We start from the raw sequence: 16,829 nt of genomic DNA, 5'->3' as shown, positions 1-16,829 counted from the left end.
TACACGTGTGATGCGCAGCAGCACTTAGCGGCCTTCTAATTACCAAAAAGCAACGCCAAAGTCATATATGTCTGCTATTTCTGAACAAAGGGGATCCCAGAGAAGCATTTACAACCATTTGTGCCATAATTGCACATGCTGTTTGTAAATAATTTCAGTGAGAAACCTAAAATTGTGAAAAAGTTTTTTTTCATTTGATTGCATTTGGCGGTGAAATAGTGGCATGAAATATACCAAAATGGGCCTAGATCAATACTTGGGGTTGTCTACTACACTACACTGAAGCTAAAATTAACCCTAGAAGCTCCCTACATGCTCCCTAATTAACCCCTTCACTGCTGGGCATAATACACGTGTGGTGCGCAGTCGCATTTAGCAGCCTTCTAATTAGTAAAAAGCAAAACTAAAACCATATATGTCTGCTATTTATGAACAAAGGGGATCCCAGAGAAGCATTTACAACCATGTATGCTATAATTGCATAAGTTTTTTGTAAATAATTTCAGTGGGAATCCTAAAGTTTGTGAAAAAAATTGTGAAAAAGTGAACAATTTTTTTTATTTGATCGCATTTGGCGGTGAAATGGTGGCATGAAATATACCAAAATGGGCCTAGATCAATACTTTGGGATGTTTTCTAAAAAAAATATATATATACATGTCAATGGATATTCAAGGATTCCTGAAAGATATAAGTGTCCCAATGTAACTATCGCTGATTTTGAAAAAAAGTGGTTTGGAAATAGCAAAGTGCTACTTGTATTTATGGCCCTATAACTTGCAAAAAAAGCAAAGAACATGTAAACATTGGGTATTTCTAAACTCAGGACAAAATTTAGAAACTATTTAGCATATGTTTTTTTTGGTGGTTGTAGATGTATAACAGATTTTGGGGGTCAAAGTTAGAAAAAGTGTGTTTTTTTCCATTTTTTCCTCATATTTTATATTTATAGTAAATTATAAGATATGATGAAAATAATGGTATATTTTGAAAGTCCATTTAATGGAGAGAAAAACGGTATATAATATGTGTGGGTACATTAAATGAGTAAGGGGAAAATTACAGCTAAACACAAACACCGCAGAAATGTAAAAATAGCCTTGGTCCCAAACGGACAGAAAATGGAAAAGTGCTGTGGTCATTAAGGGGTTAAACAACTTTCCAATTTACTTCTATTATCAAATTTACTTCATTCTCTTGTTATCCTTTGCTGAAGGAACACAACTTCACTACTGGCAGCTAGATGAACACATTTAGTTAGCCAATCACAAGACACAAATGTCTGCAGGTACCAAATCAGCAGCTAGCTCCCACTAGTGTACGATATGTGTGTATTCTTTTTCAACAAGAGATACCAAGAGAACGAAGTACATTTTTAAAATACAATTGAATTTAAAGTGACTTAAAATTATATGCTCTATGTGAATCATGCAACTTTAATTTTGACTTTCCTATCCCTTTAAATGCTGCTGCTGTTATTAACATAAAATATTTATTATTTTAGCATTTACAGTTTCTTAGCTTAACATGAGGGAAAACATTAATTTTTTTATTCTCACGGCACATTTATTCCCGCACATCATACACTATTACCTTATAGAAAAAAATATATATTTGTATATAAAACTATATTTACATGAAAAAATGGTTTAGTACTGTTATTGCGTATAAGCAGCTCTTATGGTAAATTATCCCTTTAGAGTGCTTCAGAATACCTGCCTAGCTCATACACAATCTGGGACCATTTAATGAGCATTGATGAGTCACAGAACTCTCCCAAGGCCTCGCAATGGACTGGCCTAGTTTAGAGTGAGTCATACTACACTGGTAGAGAGAGATGCTGTAAATATTTCACGTAAAGCTGATGATATAGGGTAAACAGTAAGTAACTACCTTATTAATTATTTCCTGCAAATAGCACTACTGAGAGCTAGCTGAACACATCTGAAAAATCAATCACAAGAGACATATATGTGCAGTCACCAATAAGCAACTAGCTCCCAGAAGGGCATCGCGGATTCTGAGCCTACCTAAGTATTTTCTTCAACAAAGGATACCAACAAAAAGCACATTTCAAAATAGAAGTAAATTGGAAAGTTGAAAAATTATTTCATGATTCAGATAGAAATAGTAATTTGCAAAGTTGTTTAAAATTACATGATCATTTAGCAAATTTACTTCATTCTCTTGGTATCCTTTGTTGAAGGAGCTGCAATGCACTACCGGTAGCTAGTTGAAAATATTGGGTGAGCCAAAGACAAGAGGAATTGCAGCACCCAATCACCAACTAGCTCACAATAGTGCATTGCTGCTCCCGAGCCTACCTAGGTATGTTTAGCAAAGGATACAAAGAACAAATCAAATTAGATAGCAGAAGTAAATTAGGAAGCTGTCTAACATTGAATGCTCTATCTAAATCTTAAAAGAAAAACACAAACTATGCTCCACATTTCCATCTGTGGGAGGACAGTCCACTGTTTCATTCATTGTGGGAATTAAAGTGAATGTAAATTTTGATGCTAAAGTGGGGGGAAGGCTGTGATTGAAGGATGACCAATCCATCATTTTCTGACATCAGAAATGGCTTTGCGACGACCGGGGGAAGCTGGAGCGGCTGTCAAGTTTAAAAGGTAAGTATTTTTTCACAACACGAGTGAAATGTAAATTTGTGATGAATTAAAGTGCCCCTGTTTTTAATGTTTTTTTAAAATACAGGCACTTTAGCATCAAAATTTACATTCACTTTAGAGAACCTGGCCACCAGGAGGGGTCAAAGACATCCCAGCCAAAGGGCTTAAATATCTCCCCCCACTCCCCTCATCCCACAGTCATTCTGCCAAGGGCACAAGGAACAGTAGGAGAAATATCAGGGGTATAAATGGTGCTATTCGAATAAAATAAAGTTTAGGTCCGCCCACCGGAGAAACGGGCGGTGACAGTGACTCTCCTCCCACAGATGGAAATGAAATTACAGGTAAGCATAATTTATGTTTTCCATCTTAATGGGAGGAAAGTCCCACTGCTTCATTCATTACTTGTGGTAACAAATACCCAAGCTCTAGAAAACACTGAATGAAAAAAACAGGGGAGGGCAAAAAGAGGCGGACCCTAAACTGAGGGCACCACAGCCTACAGAACCTTTCTTCCAAAAGGTGCTTCAGCCGAAGCAAAAACTGGCAAATTTATAAAATTTTGCAAAAGTATGTAAGAAAGACCAAGTGGCTGCCTTACTAATCTGCTCCATAGAAGCTTCATTCTTAAAGGCACAAGAAGAGGCCACAGCTCTAGGTCGAGGTCAGCCGCAATCCTCTGAAGAGGCTTGTGTCCCGCTGTCACATATGCCAGACTGATCATACTCAACCAAAAATAAAGAGAAGTGGCAGAGGCCCGTCCGCCCCCTGCGCTTCCCTGAGTACACAACAAATAAGGACGAAGTCTGTCTGAACTCCTTTGTAGCCTGAAGATAAAACTTCAAAAGCCCAAACCACATCCAGATTATGAATGTAACCTCTCCTTCGAAGAAGGGTTAGCGACACAAGAAGGAACTATTTCTTGATTAATGTTACGACTCAACACTACCTTGGGAAGGCATCCCAATCCAGTGTGAAGAACAGCTTATCAGCATGAAAAACCAAGTAGGGCGGTTCACATTGCAAGACAGCCAACTCAGAGACTCTGTGTGCCGATGGCAATAGCCAATAATAACAGGACTTTTCATGAAAGAACCTTAATGTCAAGAGCATGCATAGGCTCAAATGGAGCCCTCTGCAAACCTTAAGAACCAAGTTTAAGCTCCGAGGAGCCGAATTCCTGACGACAGGCCTGATCCTAACCAGATATCAGGGTGGTGGGTGGAGCGGGGGGTAGGAGGGGGGGAGACCGCAAGCTCTTATGCAACAGTCGAGGTAAAGCCGAGATCTGTCCCCTTAGGGAACTGGTGGCAAGGCCTTTATCCAGACCTTCCTGGTAGAAAAGCCAAAATCCTGTATACCCTGACCTTATGCCAGGGATATCCTCGTTCCTCACACCAGGACAAGTAGGTCTTCCACACCTTATGATAGATGCATCAAGTAACCTGCTTCCTGGCTGAATGGAGCGTGTCAATCCCTTTTCCAAAAATCCTCTCTTGGCTGAAGGACTAGCCGTTCAATCTCCACGCAGTCAGCCTAATGTGAGAAAGGGACCTTGAACCCAGCAGATCCCTGCGACAAGGTAACCTCCACTGGCGGAGATGACGACATCCCCACCAGATCTGCAAACCACATCCTCCTTGGCCACGACGGAGCAATCAGAATAACCGAACCTTGCTCCTGCTTGATGCGGGCCACTACACGAGGTAGAAGAGGCAACAATGGAAATACGTAAAATTAGGTTGAAGTCCCAGGGTACCGCCAAGGCATCTATCAGTTCCGCCTGAGGATTCCTGGATCGCGACCCGTATCTAGGTAGCTTGCAATTGAGTCTGGACACCATTAGGTCTATCTCCGGCGTCCCCCATCTGCTGCAGATCTCCGCAAAACATCTCGGGATGGAGAGACCATTCCACAGGATATGTGGATCGCTGAGAGCAAACAATTGTGAGCCTTTGCCCATTCCAGAATCCAAGATACTTCCCTCATGGCTAGGGAGCTTCTCGTCCCCCCCTGGTGGTTTATGTAAGCCACTGAGCTAATGTCTGATTGGAATCTGATGAATCGAGATGACCCCAGAAGGGGCCAAGTCCTCAGAGCGTTGAATATCACTAGAAGTTCCAATATGTTTATGGGTAGAATCGACTTTTCTAGAGTTCATCTGCCCTGTGCTTTTCTGGCACCCCAAACAGCTCTCCATCCTGATAGACTGGCATCCGTGGTCACAATCTCCCAGGATGGTCTCAAAAAGGATGTCCCCTTTGACAACTGCCCTGGTCGGGTCCACCAAGACAGGGACTCCCTCACCAGTCTGACCAGAGATATCTGTTGGGACAGATCAGAATGATCACTGTTCCATTGTGTCAACATGCACAGCTGAAGAGGTCTGAGATGGAACCTGGTGAATGAAATGACATCTATGCTGGATACCATGAGCTCGATCACCTCCATGCACCTGGCCACAGATGTCCTGGAGGATGTCTGAAGAGCCAGACAGTTGGATGCAACATCTCTGATCTGTCAAAAATATCTTCATGATTGAAGAATCTATTATCATACCCAGGAATTCCACCCTGTTGCTCGGGACCAATTAACTATTTCCTTTGTTTATCTTCCCCCCGTGGGACCAAAGGAGAAGACCTCTTGAATGATCCTCCGCCAGACTGTAGGACGGAGCCTGGACCAGAATATCATCCAAATAAGGTGCCACTGCAACTCCTCTGGCTCTCGCTACTGTGAGAAGAGCTCCCAGAACCTTAGTAAAGATTCTTGGGGCGGTCGCCAGACCAAACGGAAGGGCCACAAACTGGAAGTGCTGGTCTAGGAAAGCGAAACTTTCATGCCGACTGACTCGGCGGGCTTCTTAATCTGCTTGGACTTGTTCTAAGAGTTAGCTGGCTTCCAAGATCCCTTGGATTGCTCAGAGTTTGCGGCAAGCTGCTGGCGCTGAAACTTGTCTGCACGAAAAGGACGAAAAGTAGACCCTTTAGGTTTAGCCTTCTTATCCTGAGGCAAGAAGGCACCCTTGCCACCCGTGACCATAGATATGATAGAATCCAGGCCCGGGCCAAACAAAACTTTCCCTTTGAATGGGAGGGAAAGCAAGTGAGACTTAGAAGTCATGTCAGCAGACCACAACTTTAGCCACAGAGCCCTGCGGGATAAAACCGAAAAAACCTGATGTCTTAGCATTCAGGCGAATAATCTGCATGTTAGCATCACAGATGAACGAATGCGCTACCCTTAAGGCTTTGATTCGTTCTAGAATCTCATCAAGGGGAGTCTCCACCTCGACCATGGCTGATAGAGCGTCACACAAATAGGTAGCCAAACCAGCCACCGCCGCTGGTTGGAAAACGAACCCCGTGAGTTGGAACATCTTCCACAACATGGACTCCATCTTCCTATCCATGGGTTCCTTGAAAGAGGAGCTATCCTCTAGCGGAATAGTCATTCTCTTAGCGAGCGTGGAGATAGCCCCATACACCTTAGGAACGGTTCCTCACAGTTCAAGCTGCGCTTCCGGAACGGGGTAAAGCTTTTTAAAAGAAGAAGAGGGGGAAAAGGATGAACAAAGTTTCTCCCATTCATTCTTAATAATGTTAGCCATCTTGACTGGAGGCAGGAAGGCCTGGGGCACTACCCTGTCCTCGTAAACCCTATCCAGTTTAGGGATCGAAGGCTCCTCCGGTAGCTTCGGTTCCAGAACCCTCCAATGTACCCAAACACCTCTTTCAGCAGAAAGCGCAAATGCTCCATCTTAAATTTAAAATCTGGTACTTCCATGGACGGAGGCCTAGAAGTAGCCGATTCCGACCCAGAAGCGACATCCTCCCCGATAACTCTGAGTTGTCCTCCTCAGCGGATAATCTGTCTGAGACATCCAGCAGAGTCGAAGACCCCTGAGACTGATAGTAGTGCTGTACCTTCCGCTTGTGCTTAGTAGGGTGAGGCATCGCATTATATGGCCCGCAGAAACCGCCGTCTGTAACTGATCGGTGAAGTCTAGAGGGCCAAAGGTCCCCTCCCACAGGAGAATTAGTAATGCCCTGGGGAACTGCTTGTGTAAACGGAGATGATTGTAGGGAACGCACCTCGCGGGGCGGGAGACCCCTCAGAGGTGGACGGCTCAGTCGTACTAAATACTTTATTCTTTTTGGATATAGCAATATTGTCAAAGCATGTGGAACAGAGTTGCGTAGGCAGTTCGACTGGAACCTCCTTACAATATCCACAGTTAATAGGTTTAGATAAAGAGTTAGTATCCTCTATATATCAGAGTCCTCCATAGCTTGCGCCTTTATTACGGACTTGATAAAAAAAAAAAAAAAAATGGCACCTTTATGTCCCAATGGCCGGGGCACTCACCACCTCCTATGACCCAGATTACAAGAAATAGCTTTCGTCCGAAAGCAAGTCGAGAAAGAGGAAGTACAAAGGCTACACGTGGGTCACATGGAGTGCCATGCAGGACCACCCCTGCACTTGAGAGAGACGGGCCAAAAAAAAGCCCACCTCATTTCTCGCTAATAAACTGACTGAGCCTCAATTCACACAATAAGCAGCAGAAACACAACAAAACACAATAAACAATATTATGCATAAATAAAATCACCCCTGTTCAATAACCCCCTTCTGAGGGTATTACCCTAGATTCTATAAAAGATAAAGGAGCGACACTGTGACCCTGTCTTCTTGCGTTATCAAATATATATAAATGAAACAATCTTACCAGAATCAACGCCGTGGAACAGGAACACGGCCCTTCAAGTGTGACAGGGTAGTAGCATCGCTCCTGACATGGACTTGAGAGAAGAAAAGCAGGCAGCGAAACTCGTTAACTCTGATTGCTAATGGAGCTGTTAAACTAACTGAGTCGGGATGGGTTCTCAGAAATACTCTCCCTGCATCTCCGGACTCTAACATTCACCCATGCTCTCACTGAGAGGCTGACAGGACTACTTAAAACTCCAGTCCCATTTTTGAAGAGTACTACCCTCCATAAGAGACTACACGAATCTTCCGATTCTTCTCTGCCAACCTCCTGTGACAAAAGGCAAAGAATCACTGGGGGATGAGGGGAGTGGGGGAGGTATTTAAGCCTTTGGCTGGGGTTGTCTTTGCCTTTCCTGGTGGTCAGGTTCTTAATTCCCACAAGTAATGAATGAAGCAGTAGACTCTCCTCCCATTAAGATGGAAATGTTGGTTTTATGTCCCTTTAAATGTGCTACTATTTTTTCCATGCAAAATGGGTTTCATTTTTGTCCTTCCATATGTATGACAAGGAGATTTTATTTTCTATGTCTCAGATAATACAAGGTGTTTATGTCAACACCATTGTTGCTTATTTTCAATATTAAAAAAAAAAAAAAAAAAGAGGGGGGGGGGGGGAAAGCTTTGCTGTGTTTTTCAAGGATTTCAATCAGCAAAATCTCCAGCAGATTTACAGACTTTGCCTCAGCAGTTAACGTTCTGTATTAAGTTTCTAAACTTTATGTATTTTTATCATCACAGACCCACGGAGTGACTCAGACCCATAAAAGTCTGAGTCAGCAGATTTACTAACAAACGTGCTGCTGAAAGAAGCGCTGCCGTTATCCCCTTCAATGATGGATGAGTCACTATGGCGTTAATAAAATAATATCCTTTAAAAAATGATTACAATACTATAGGGCACTTATACTTCTAAATAAACATAACATATATAACAGTTCTGTCAATTCTAGATGAACTATTCTGAGACTTATAGCATTTTAGTCATTTTTTTTTTTATGTGTATTTTTTTATTCTTACTTTGGAGATACCTCACCTATTCTTGTTTCAAAGGTTTAAGATCAAACATGAATCCATAAAACATAGGTAAGGTCTGCTTTTTACCTCCAATGAGACATCAGATTTTGACAAATTTGGGACACTGTTCTGATTATATTCTTTAAAAAGGGAGTTGATGTTAAAAATCTATAGTTCCTGGCATTACCATGGCAACATCTTGACTTGATAGGCCTATGGAAGTTAGTTATGCACCTTAACCTCAGGGTATATATTTCATCTGCTGATAGCTGCTAGAATAACGCATGTGATAGTGAGAAGAATTTAACAAAACAGGCTCTGTTTCAAGTACAGCAAAGCTGACTGTTGGAGTTCCAAATTAAAATGGTTATAGCATGAATAAAATGCCAATGAGGTATCAGCCTCGGTTTAAAGGAATATTAACCAACAGACAAATTTTATAAGCATAGTATTAAGGTTATTCCATCTCCCTCTAGTCATATGTGCAGCCATATTGAGATCTAGCTTTCACTACATTCCAGTGCTTAACTGTTTGCATATGTGCAGCCACACTCCCTCAGAAACCTGCAGTATAAAATAAGTTCCAAAATGGCAGCACCAATGATTAGAGGGAGGTGCAATACATGTATTTAGTGCCCCTTTAAGGCATTATTTACATTTATCTGTATTTAGCACCTACTGATCATCTAATGCTGTCTCATTAATAATGTGTTGCTTGATTTTAGTGTTAGGTTATCAGTCTAATAAGTTAGAGAAAGTTGCCCTAATGTCTGTGGCAGAATGAGTCGGACCATCTAGATAGCTTATAAGAAGGCTAAATACAACAGTTGAGCATAATAGAGAGCAGAAGTTACATTTTATTTTTTTAAAACAGCTTAAAAGTTAGGTTAACAAATACAAAAAAGCCCTTGCGAATAATACAGAGAAATGCAGCCACTGCAGCAATGCACACTAAAACTAAAGTGCATGATACAGCGTGTCAAGAAGACAATATCACTGATCTGTGAATATGCACCACTTCTGTCACATGGTACAAGAAAACTTACATTCTAAGATGGCAGCGCCCAGTGTGAAGATGCAAAACTTCACCCAGCAACACTTTATAATGGTTAAAAACAAGAGAACAGCTTTGAAGAGAGCAGCAGGCACAGGAAGTGAAATAACGTGGTGAGTAGTAACCCTGCTACTGTAGTTGTACCCTGTAGTTTATTGTCCCTTTAAGTGTGTTCTAAAAAGCAATGTGTTGTGATACAAATAAATGTTATTGCTGTAAGAGATTTTGTTGCAAATCCATATAATTTATAAGAAAGAAAAAAGACAATTAATGGAATGTGCTAAATGTACATTAAACAGTGAATAAATGCTAGACAGAATAAAGGATGGCCTGGAAAATCGGACCTGGAACTTATTAAGGACTGGCCCAGCTCCCCTGGCCTTACCTTCGCCTGCTAAGTCCTTTGCTCTATGGGGCCCATGCTCTGTCCCCCCCAGGCCCATGCAACCGCGGCAGGATAACTAAGCTGCCTTCTAGGGGGCCCTGATCTGACCCCCAGGCCTCACCATACCGACAGCATTAGTGGAGCAAACCTTGAAAAGATTACGCTATAACATGCACACAAGGCTCACTCCGTGCCTCCCTTTTCTTCTGCCCCAACTGGTGTGCGCTGCAGCCCACCGGTAAAAATCCCAAGTGTACCAGTGGGGTCAATCCGGTACAGGCCAGAATTATATATTCTAAACAGATTAGCCAGAAAATAATATGCAGGCTGTAATTGTTTTTAAAGTGTTACTTTTTCTTACGTTGGTTTCTTTCTCTGCTAAGGCCAATCAGGGAAAATTATAAATGAGTCACAAGAGTGAGCAAGCAATGGTTGTGTAGAATATAATATAGCAGTAGAGCTGTGCACATTTAAAAGGAATAGGAAAACGCAATTTTTTCTAATTAAATTACAGGAAAATGGAGCAAAATAAATAAAGTATGTTGCAACGTTTTTTTGCAAACTGTTTAAATATCCTTTTAAGTATCAACATACCTGTATTGTGCAAGAATACAGAGCAGAGTAATTATCAAACCCTGGGTTCCAGGATACCTCAGCTGTGCTTCCTGTTACTTTTCCCGACGGTCAAGTTATACGGGCGATAGCGGAAGGGCCTAGAAAAGGAGAAACACATCATAAACATAGTCTATGCTCGCATGCTATAAAATAGCAGTGGGCAACTGGTTTACAAATAAGCACTTTACAACAAAAAAACACAAACATTTTATACACATTTAAACTATAATAGTACAATTTGCATTGGTTTACGGTTTCAAAGCAGTCTAAAGATATAACCCTTGAAAATAATTGTCTGTATGTTATTCTTAACTCCTCTGCTGTGGCCAGTTAAGAACAGATATAAACAATGATTGCCTGGAATGTTTCAGGGTCAAAATTTTGAACCCTGCTTGACAAACTTAAAGGGACAGTCTGCACCAGAATTTTCATTGTTTTAAAAGATAAATAATCGCTTTATTACCCATTTCCCAGTTTTGCATAACCAACACAGTTATAATAATATACTTTTAACCTCTGTGATTAGCTTGTATCTAAGCCTCTGCAAACTGCCCTTTTTTTCAGTTCTTTTGACAGACTTGCAGTCTAGCCAATCAGTGCCTGCTCCCAGATATATTCCACGTGCACGAGCACAGTGTTATCTATATGAAATATGTGAACTAACACAATCTAGTGGTGAAAAAACTGTTAAAATGCATTCTGAAAGAGGTGGGCTTCAAGGTCTAAGAAATTAGCACATTAACCTCCTAGGTTAAGCTTTCAACTAAGAATACCAAGAGAACAAAGCAAAAATGGTGATAAAAGTAAATTGGAAAATTGTTTAAAATTACATGCTCTATCTGAAAGTTTATTTGGCCTAGGACTGTCCCTTTAACTCTCTCTGTGAGCAGTAGAAAAAACACCATTTTTAGAGAAAAACTAGGCCAGATAAATAATGAATATTGTTTTTAAGTAGTATGCTTGAGTCAGAAGGGATTTCACTTTAAGATTAATCTCAGTTGAATCCGTCTCCCACACACGTGGTATAAACACTTCTGTAATGGTGAGAAGTTTTGTGCGGTTCCTTTGAGGTCCACGTGTGCAGCTCTATGAAAAACACTATTAACTATTATAAAGGTTACAAGGGACAAGTAAACCTTAATAGAACTCATTATTTAACCCTTTCCTGCCAGGGTTAAAGTGTCTACATCGGAACAACTATTCCGATGAAGACAAATTGAAATCATACGATTGTGCACACGATCGCGAGATTTCAATTATTGGATCAGGTCTGGGGGACGTCCCTATAACCCTAGGAACGCCCTCCAGACTGCGATCAAATCCAGGAAGAGCCGTAGGTTTCAGGACAGCCATTGGCTATGACGTTCTATTCCGTCATAACGGCTCTAAAGCCCAGTGTAATTATGACGGAATAGAACGGCATAACGGCGTTAAAAGGTTAAATAAAGAGCTCTATTTATAAATCTGCTTTTGCAGCTTCAGAGCCTTAGAAATGCAGGTTAGTGCAATCAGGCCTAAAACACTAGTTAAGTAACAGCAGACTTAAGACAGCTTAAATCTTGTCTGACCAGAGTGATTGACAAGCCTTGCTCTCGGGCAACCGAGCAGGGGGCTTGTGCAGTAATAACTGCGGGTGACAAATGCTGCCCACACAGAGCGATACTGGGCAGACAAGGTTTCCATCAGCTGTTTTATAAATGGGCCCCAAAGCGTAAAAATAAAAACGTTGTAAACACTGCAGTTATATAGTGCTCACGGAGTACACGCCTGAGCCTATCTAGATATCTTTGCATGGAAAGGAGCTATGTATCAACAAAAGATACCATTGGTAAAGATATCAGTTTGATAATAAAAGTAAATTAGATTATTTTTCTTTTTTTTAACTGTACACTCTGTTTAAATCATGAATTTTTCATTTTCCTAATCACACCAAGCTTCCCTGCAGTGCTAGAGTAAATAATGTACAGAATGGGTTGCAAAAAAAAATATATATATAAGGGTTCTCTTTTTTTTACTGAATTCAGTAGTAAACTGTTCTTTCAGTGACCTAATGTTTTAATCACATTGTGGCACCATTTTTCACCTATTTACCTAGGTATCAATACTAGTTTGTTAGCTTCAGTAAGTAAAACCTGCCCATGAGGCGCCACATCCTGTCGGATGCTACCAAGTTCAGAACTCGGCCCCACAGTCCTTCTCTCCTAGTTGCATGTCCCACCATCTAAATTACTGTCTCCTACTTCTGTTTTAGGTGGTCTTGATACTCACTGGAACTCCCTGCCCATACCCAAACCCCTCCAACTGGCATCACAAAGTCCAGCCCTATACAATAGTGGCTCAAGTTTTTACTTTTCCGTATATATTTTTGGCACAAATTATGAAGGACAAGAAAAACAGCCTAACCAATACTGCGATGTTTTAATCTCTAAAAAGGGAATGTACTTTCTTATCAAAGAAAAATCTCCACAAGTTTATATTTCTTGAACTATAATAATAAAAATGTAACTTTACTGACCTGCAGTTTGATAAAAGACAATTGTTATTGTTTTTATAAGATAGATAATCCCTTTATTACCCATTCCCCAGTTTTGCATAACCAACACAGTTATATAATATACTTTTACCTCTGTGATTACCTTTTATCTAGGAACCTTCTTCCAGCCCCCTGATCACATGACTGTGACTGTTTATTATCTACTGTCTTAAATGTAGCATTGGTATTGTGCTAGATCTTAAATAACCCCCTGTGCCTGAACACAGTGTTATCTATATAGGCCCACGTTTAATTCTGTCTCTTTGTGTTGAAAACGAGATTTAAAAAGCCTGTGATAAGAGGCAGCCCTCAAAGGCCTAGACATTAGCATATGAGCCTACCTATGTTTAGTTTAAACTAGAATACCAATAGAAAAAAGCAAATTTGATGATAAAAGTAAATTGAAAGTTGATTAAAATTAAAAGTCCTATCTGAATAATGGAAACTTTAATTTATACTAGACTGTCCCTTTAAACTAGAAAAACAGAAACTCTGCAGCTTGCACTGGGCAAGGCTGTTGGGTCCCTTGTATAGGTTATATACTATCATTCTATTGACAGGCATGTGAAGGAATAAGGCTTAAGGGATATCTGGGTTTGCTCCTTGTTACACAGATCAGCAGTTCAACCCATTTTCTCCAACCATGACCTAAATTTCCTTTGTCTTTTTTGCTTTACTACACAGCTAGGATATGGCACTGCATACCAATCACTGAGGGCACTGCTGAGAACAATGTGGATGTTTACTGCTATTCTGTCTTTTTTTTTTTTTTAATACACACCCTAAGTAGACAGGAGAATTATCTACATTCCATTGGCCATTTAAAAAAAACACGTACCGCTGTTCTAGTGAATTTACATTTGCTGGATTTGTTTTTTCTCCCACGTATTTATTAATTTCCTACATATATGCAGAATGTGATTAGGTGGCCTGGCGATTAATTGGTCAGTGGGTGGTGTGTGTGTTGCAGGGAGGGTGTTGTGTTGTGTGTTGTGTTGTAGGAGGGTGTGTGTGTGTTTGTAGGAGGGTGTGTGAGGTGCGTGTGTTGGTATGTAGGACTGCAACAACCAGAAGATAGATCATAAAAATTTTTGTCTCATTTTTGATTTAGTGGTCTGCGATTAGTTGGTCATTGTGCACGGCACCAACTGCTTCACTCAAATGAACACCTGCACATGGTATTGTGCAAAACGGTGAGTTCCTACCAAAAGGCAGTGAGAGTCCACACTTCATTCCTTACGTTGGGAAATACAACACCTGGCCACCTGGAGAGGAAAAGACACCCCAGCCAAAGGATTAAATAGTCCCGCCCACTTCCCCTATCCCCCAGTCATTCTGCCGAGGGAACAAGGAAAAGTAGGAGAAACATCAGGGTATTAAAATAGACAGAAGAAATAATAATAATAAGGGAGCCGGCGCCATCAAAAAATTAAAATTACGGGAAGGAGTCCGTGTACTCTCCCTGCCAGGAAGGAAAGGAATTTATCTGGTAGGCATAAATTATGTTTTCCTTCCATTAGACATGGAGAGTCCACGACTTCATTCCTTACTGTTCGGGAAAACTATACCCAAGCTCCAGAGGGACACTGAATGAACACGGGAGGGAACAGCCTGGCAAAACTGTTTCGTCGAAAGCTGCTTCAGCCGCAGAAAGACACATCAAAATTGTAAAATTTAGAAAGAGTGTGTAAGGAGGACCAGGGTAGCCCCCTTACAAATCTGATCCATTGAGGCTTCGTTCTTAAAAGCCCAGGACAAAACCACTGTTCTAGAGAGAATGAGCCATTATCCACTCAGGAGGCTGTCGTCCCACTGTCTCATAAGCTAAGCTGATGGACACTCCTCAACCAGGAAAGATATGGAAGTCGTAGTAAGCCTTCTGTCCCTTACGCTTCCCCGTATTGATGACAAAAAGAGGAAGATTGTCTGAATTCCTTAGTAGCCTGAAGATGGAACTTCAAGGGCAGGAACCACATCCAGATTGTGAAGCAAGCATTCCTTCGCTGAGAAGGGATTAGGACACAAGGAAGGAACAACAATTTCTTAAATGTTACGGTCCGGCACCACCTTAGGGGGGAACCTTCATTTAGAATGTAAAACCCGCCTTATAAGCAGATGAAACGAGATAAGGGGGAGTCACACTGTAAAGCAGAAATCTCAGAAACTCTGCGCGCGAGCGGCAATAGCCAGCAAAAAAAACAACCTTCCAAGATAACAATTTATGTCGACAGAATGCATAGGCTCAAACGGAGCCTGCTGCAAAACACTAAGAACTGCACATCCGGAAGCTCAGCCGATCACTTGTGCAGTAACACTGACAGGGCCGATTCTGTCCCTTCAGGAAACTAGCAGGTAGATCCCTTCTCCAGTCCTTCCTGAAGTAAAAATACAATTCTGGCAACCTTAACCTTATGCCAGGAAAAACCACGATCTTCACACCAGTACAAGAAAGTCCTCCACACTTTATGGTAGATACGAGTAACTGGCTTACGAGCTTGAACAAGAGTGTCGATAAGACTCTCAGTATTAGCCAAGAGAGGTTTCTCTAAGTGTTCAATCTCCATGCAGTCAGCCTCAGAGAATCTAGATTTTGATGAACAAAGGGCCCCTGTATCAGCAGATCTCTGTGACAAAGTAACCTCCACTGAGGAGATAAGGACATCCCTACCAGATCCGCAAACCACGTCATTCACGGCCACGATGAAGCAATTAGAATCACTGATGTTCGCTCCTGTTTGATGCGAGTCACCACACGAGGGAGAAGCGGTAATGGAGAAAAAAGATATACGAGTCTGAACCTCCATCGTACTGATAGGGCAGCTATCAATTCTGCCTGAGGATCCCTCGACCAGTACCTGGGTAGCTTGTTATTGAGGCGGGATGCCATGAGATGGCTCAGAGGGGATAATAGTGCTATGAGTATTAGCAGGCTTGTCTCCCTTCTTAAACTTTAAAACAGTGCTTAGGCAAATGGAAACAAAAATTGAGCAGGCGGGCAAACCACAGCCTCCTCACACTATAAACCGGAATTAATAATCAGTACAGAAGGAGCGGAACCTTCTAATGTAATATCAGAGTCCTCCATAGCTAAGATATATTCACAGAAGGACAAACAAAAAGTAAACACTTTATTAAAAAAAAAACAGCACCTTTATAATTCCAATGGCTGGGACCACTCACCACCTCCTAGACCCAGACAGCTAAAAGAGAAAACTGTCTCCTTAGGAGCGATGTTCGCGAGCAGGATCGTAGGGGAAAACTAAAAGACTGCACCCAGTCACATAGTGTGTAGGACAGGACTTCCACTGCTATGAAAAAGGCGCCAAGCTATTATGAGCTGTGCAACACACAAATACGAAAGTGAAACCTGTTTGTTCCTAGCCAAAAGTACACAGTCTATGAGTCCAAAAAAACTCTCACCATAAATGCAGTTATAAATAACCCCTAGCTGTTCAAATAATCTCCCTGAATTAGATATTAGCCCTTGATCCTATTGAGGCATAAAGGAGCCACACTGTGACCCTGTATAGCAAAAAGTGTATATATAAAATGATCTTACCTCCAGGATCCATGGCCTCAAGTGTTACAGTCTTGCAGCGACGCCTCTGACATGGACTTGAGTGTGGTAACAGCAAGCAGTGAAACTCGTCAACACTGATTGCCTAGGAGCTGTTAGGCAGCAGTCTGTATGGTTTTGCAGAAAATCTTTCCCTGCAATCTCCAGACTAACTTTCATCAATACTCAGAGGTTAACATGATTATTTAAAACTCCAGTACTTTCTTGAAGGGAACATACCAATTACAGGACTATCCAAATCTTCT

General features: G+C 41.4%; 1 protein-coding gene across 1 annotated transcript in view; it reads right to left on the bottom strand.

Annotated features, from left to right (window-relative positions):
- Window positions 1-16,829, bottom strand: part of TYRO3 (TYRO3 protein tyrosine kinase) — a 533,278-nt gene that overhangs the window by 334,829 nt on the left and 181,620 nt on the right. The window contains exon 7 of the mRNA XM_053697821.1: window positions 10,454-10,530. Coding sequence (XP_053553796.1) covers window positions 10,454-10,530 — 77 coding nt within the window. The remainder of the gene's footprint in view (window positions 1-10,453; window positions 10,531-16,829) is intronic.

This window comes from Bombina bombina, chromosome 1, assembly GCF_027579735.1.
Source record: "Bombina bombina isolate aBomBom1 chromosome 1, aBomBom1.pri, whole genome shotgun sequence".
NCBI classification, from domain to species: Eukaryota; Metazoa; Chordata; class Amphibia; order Anura; family Bombinatoridae; genus Bombina; species Bombina bombina.
Note: the sequence above shows the minus strand (reverse complement) of the source record. Positions and strands in the feature narration are given on the sequence as shown.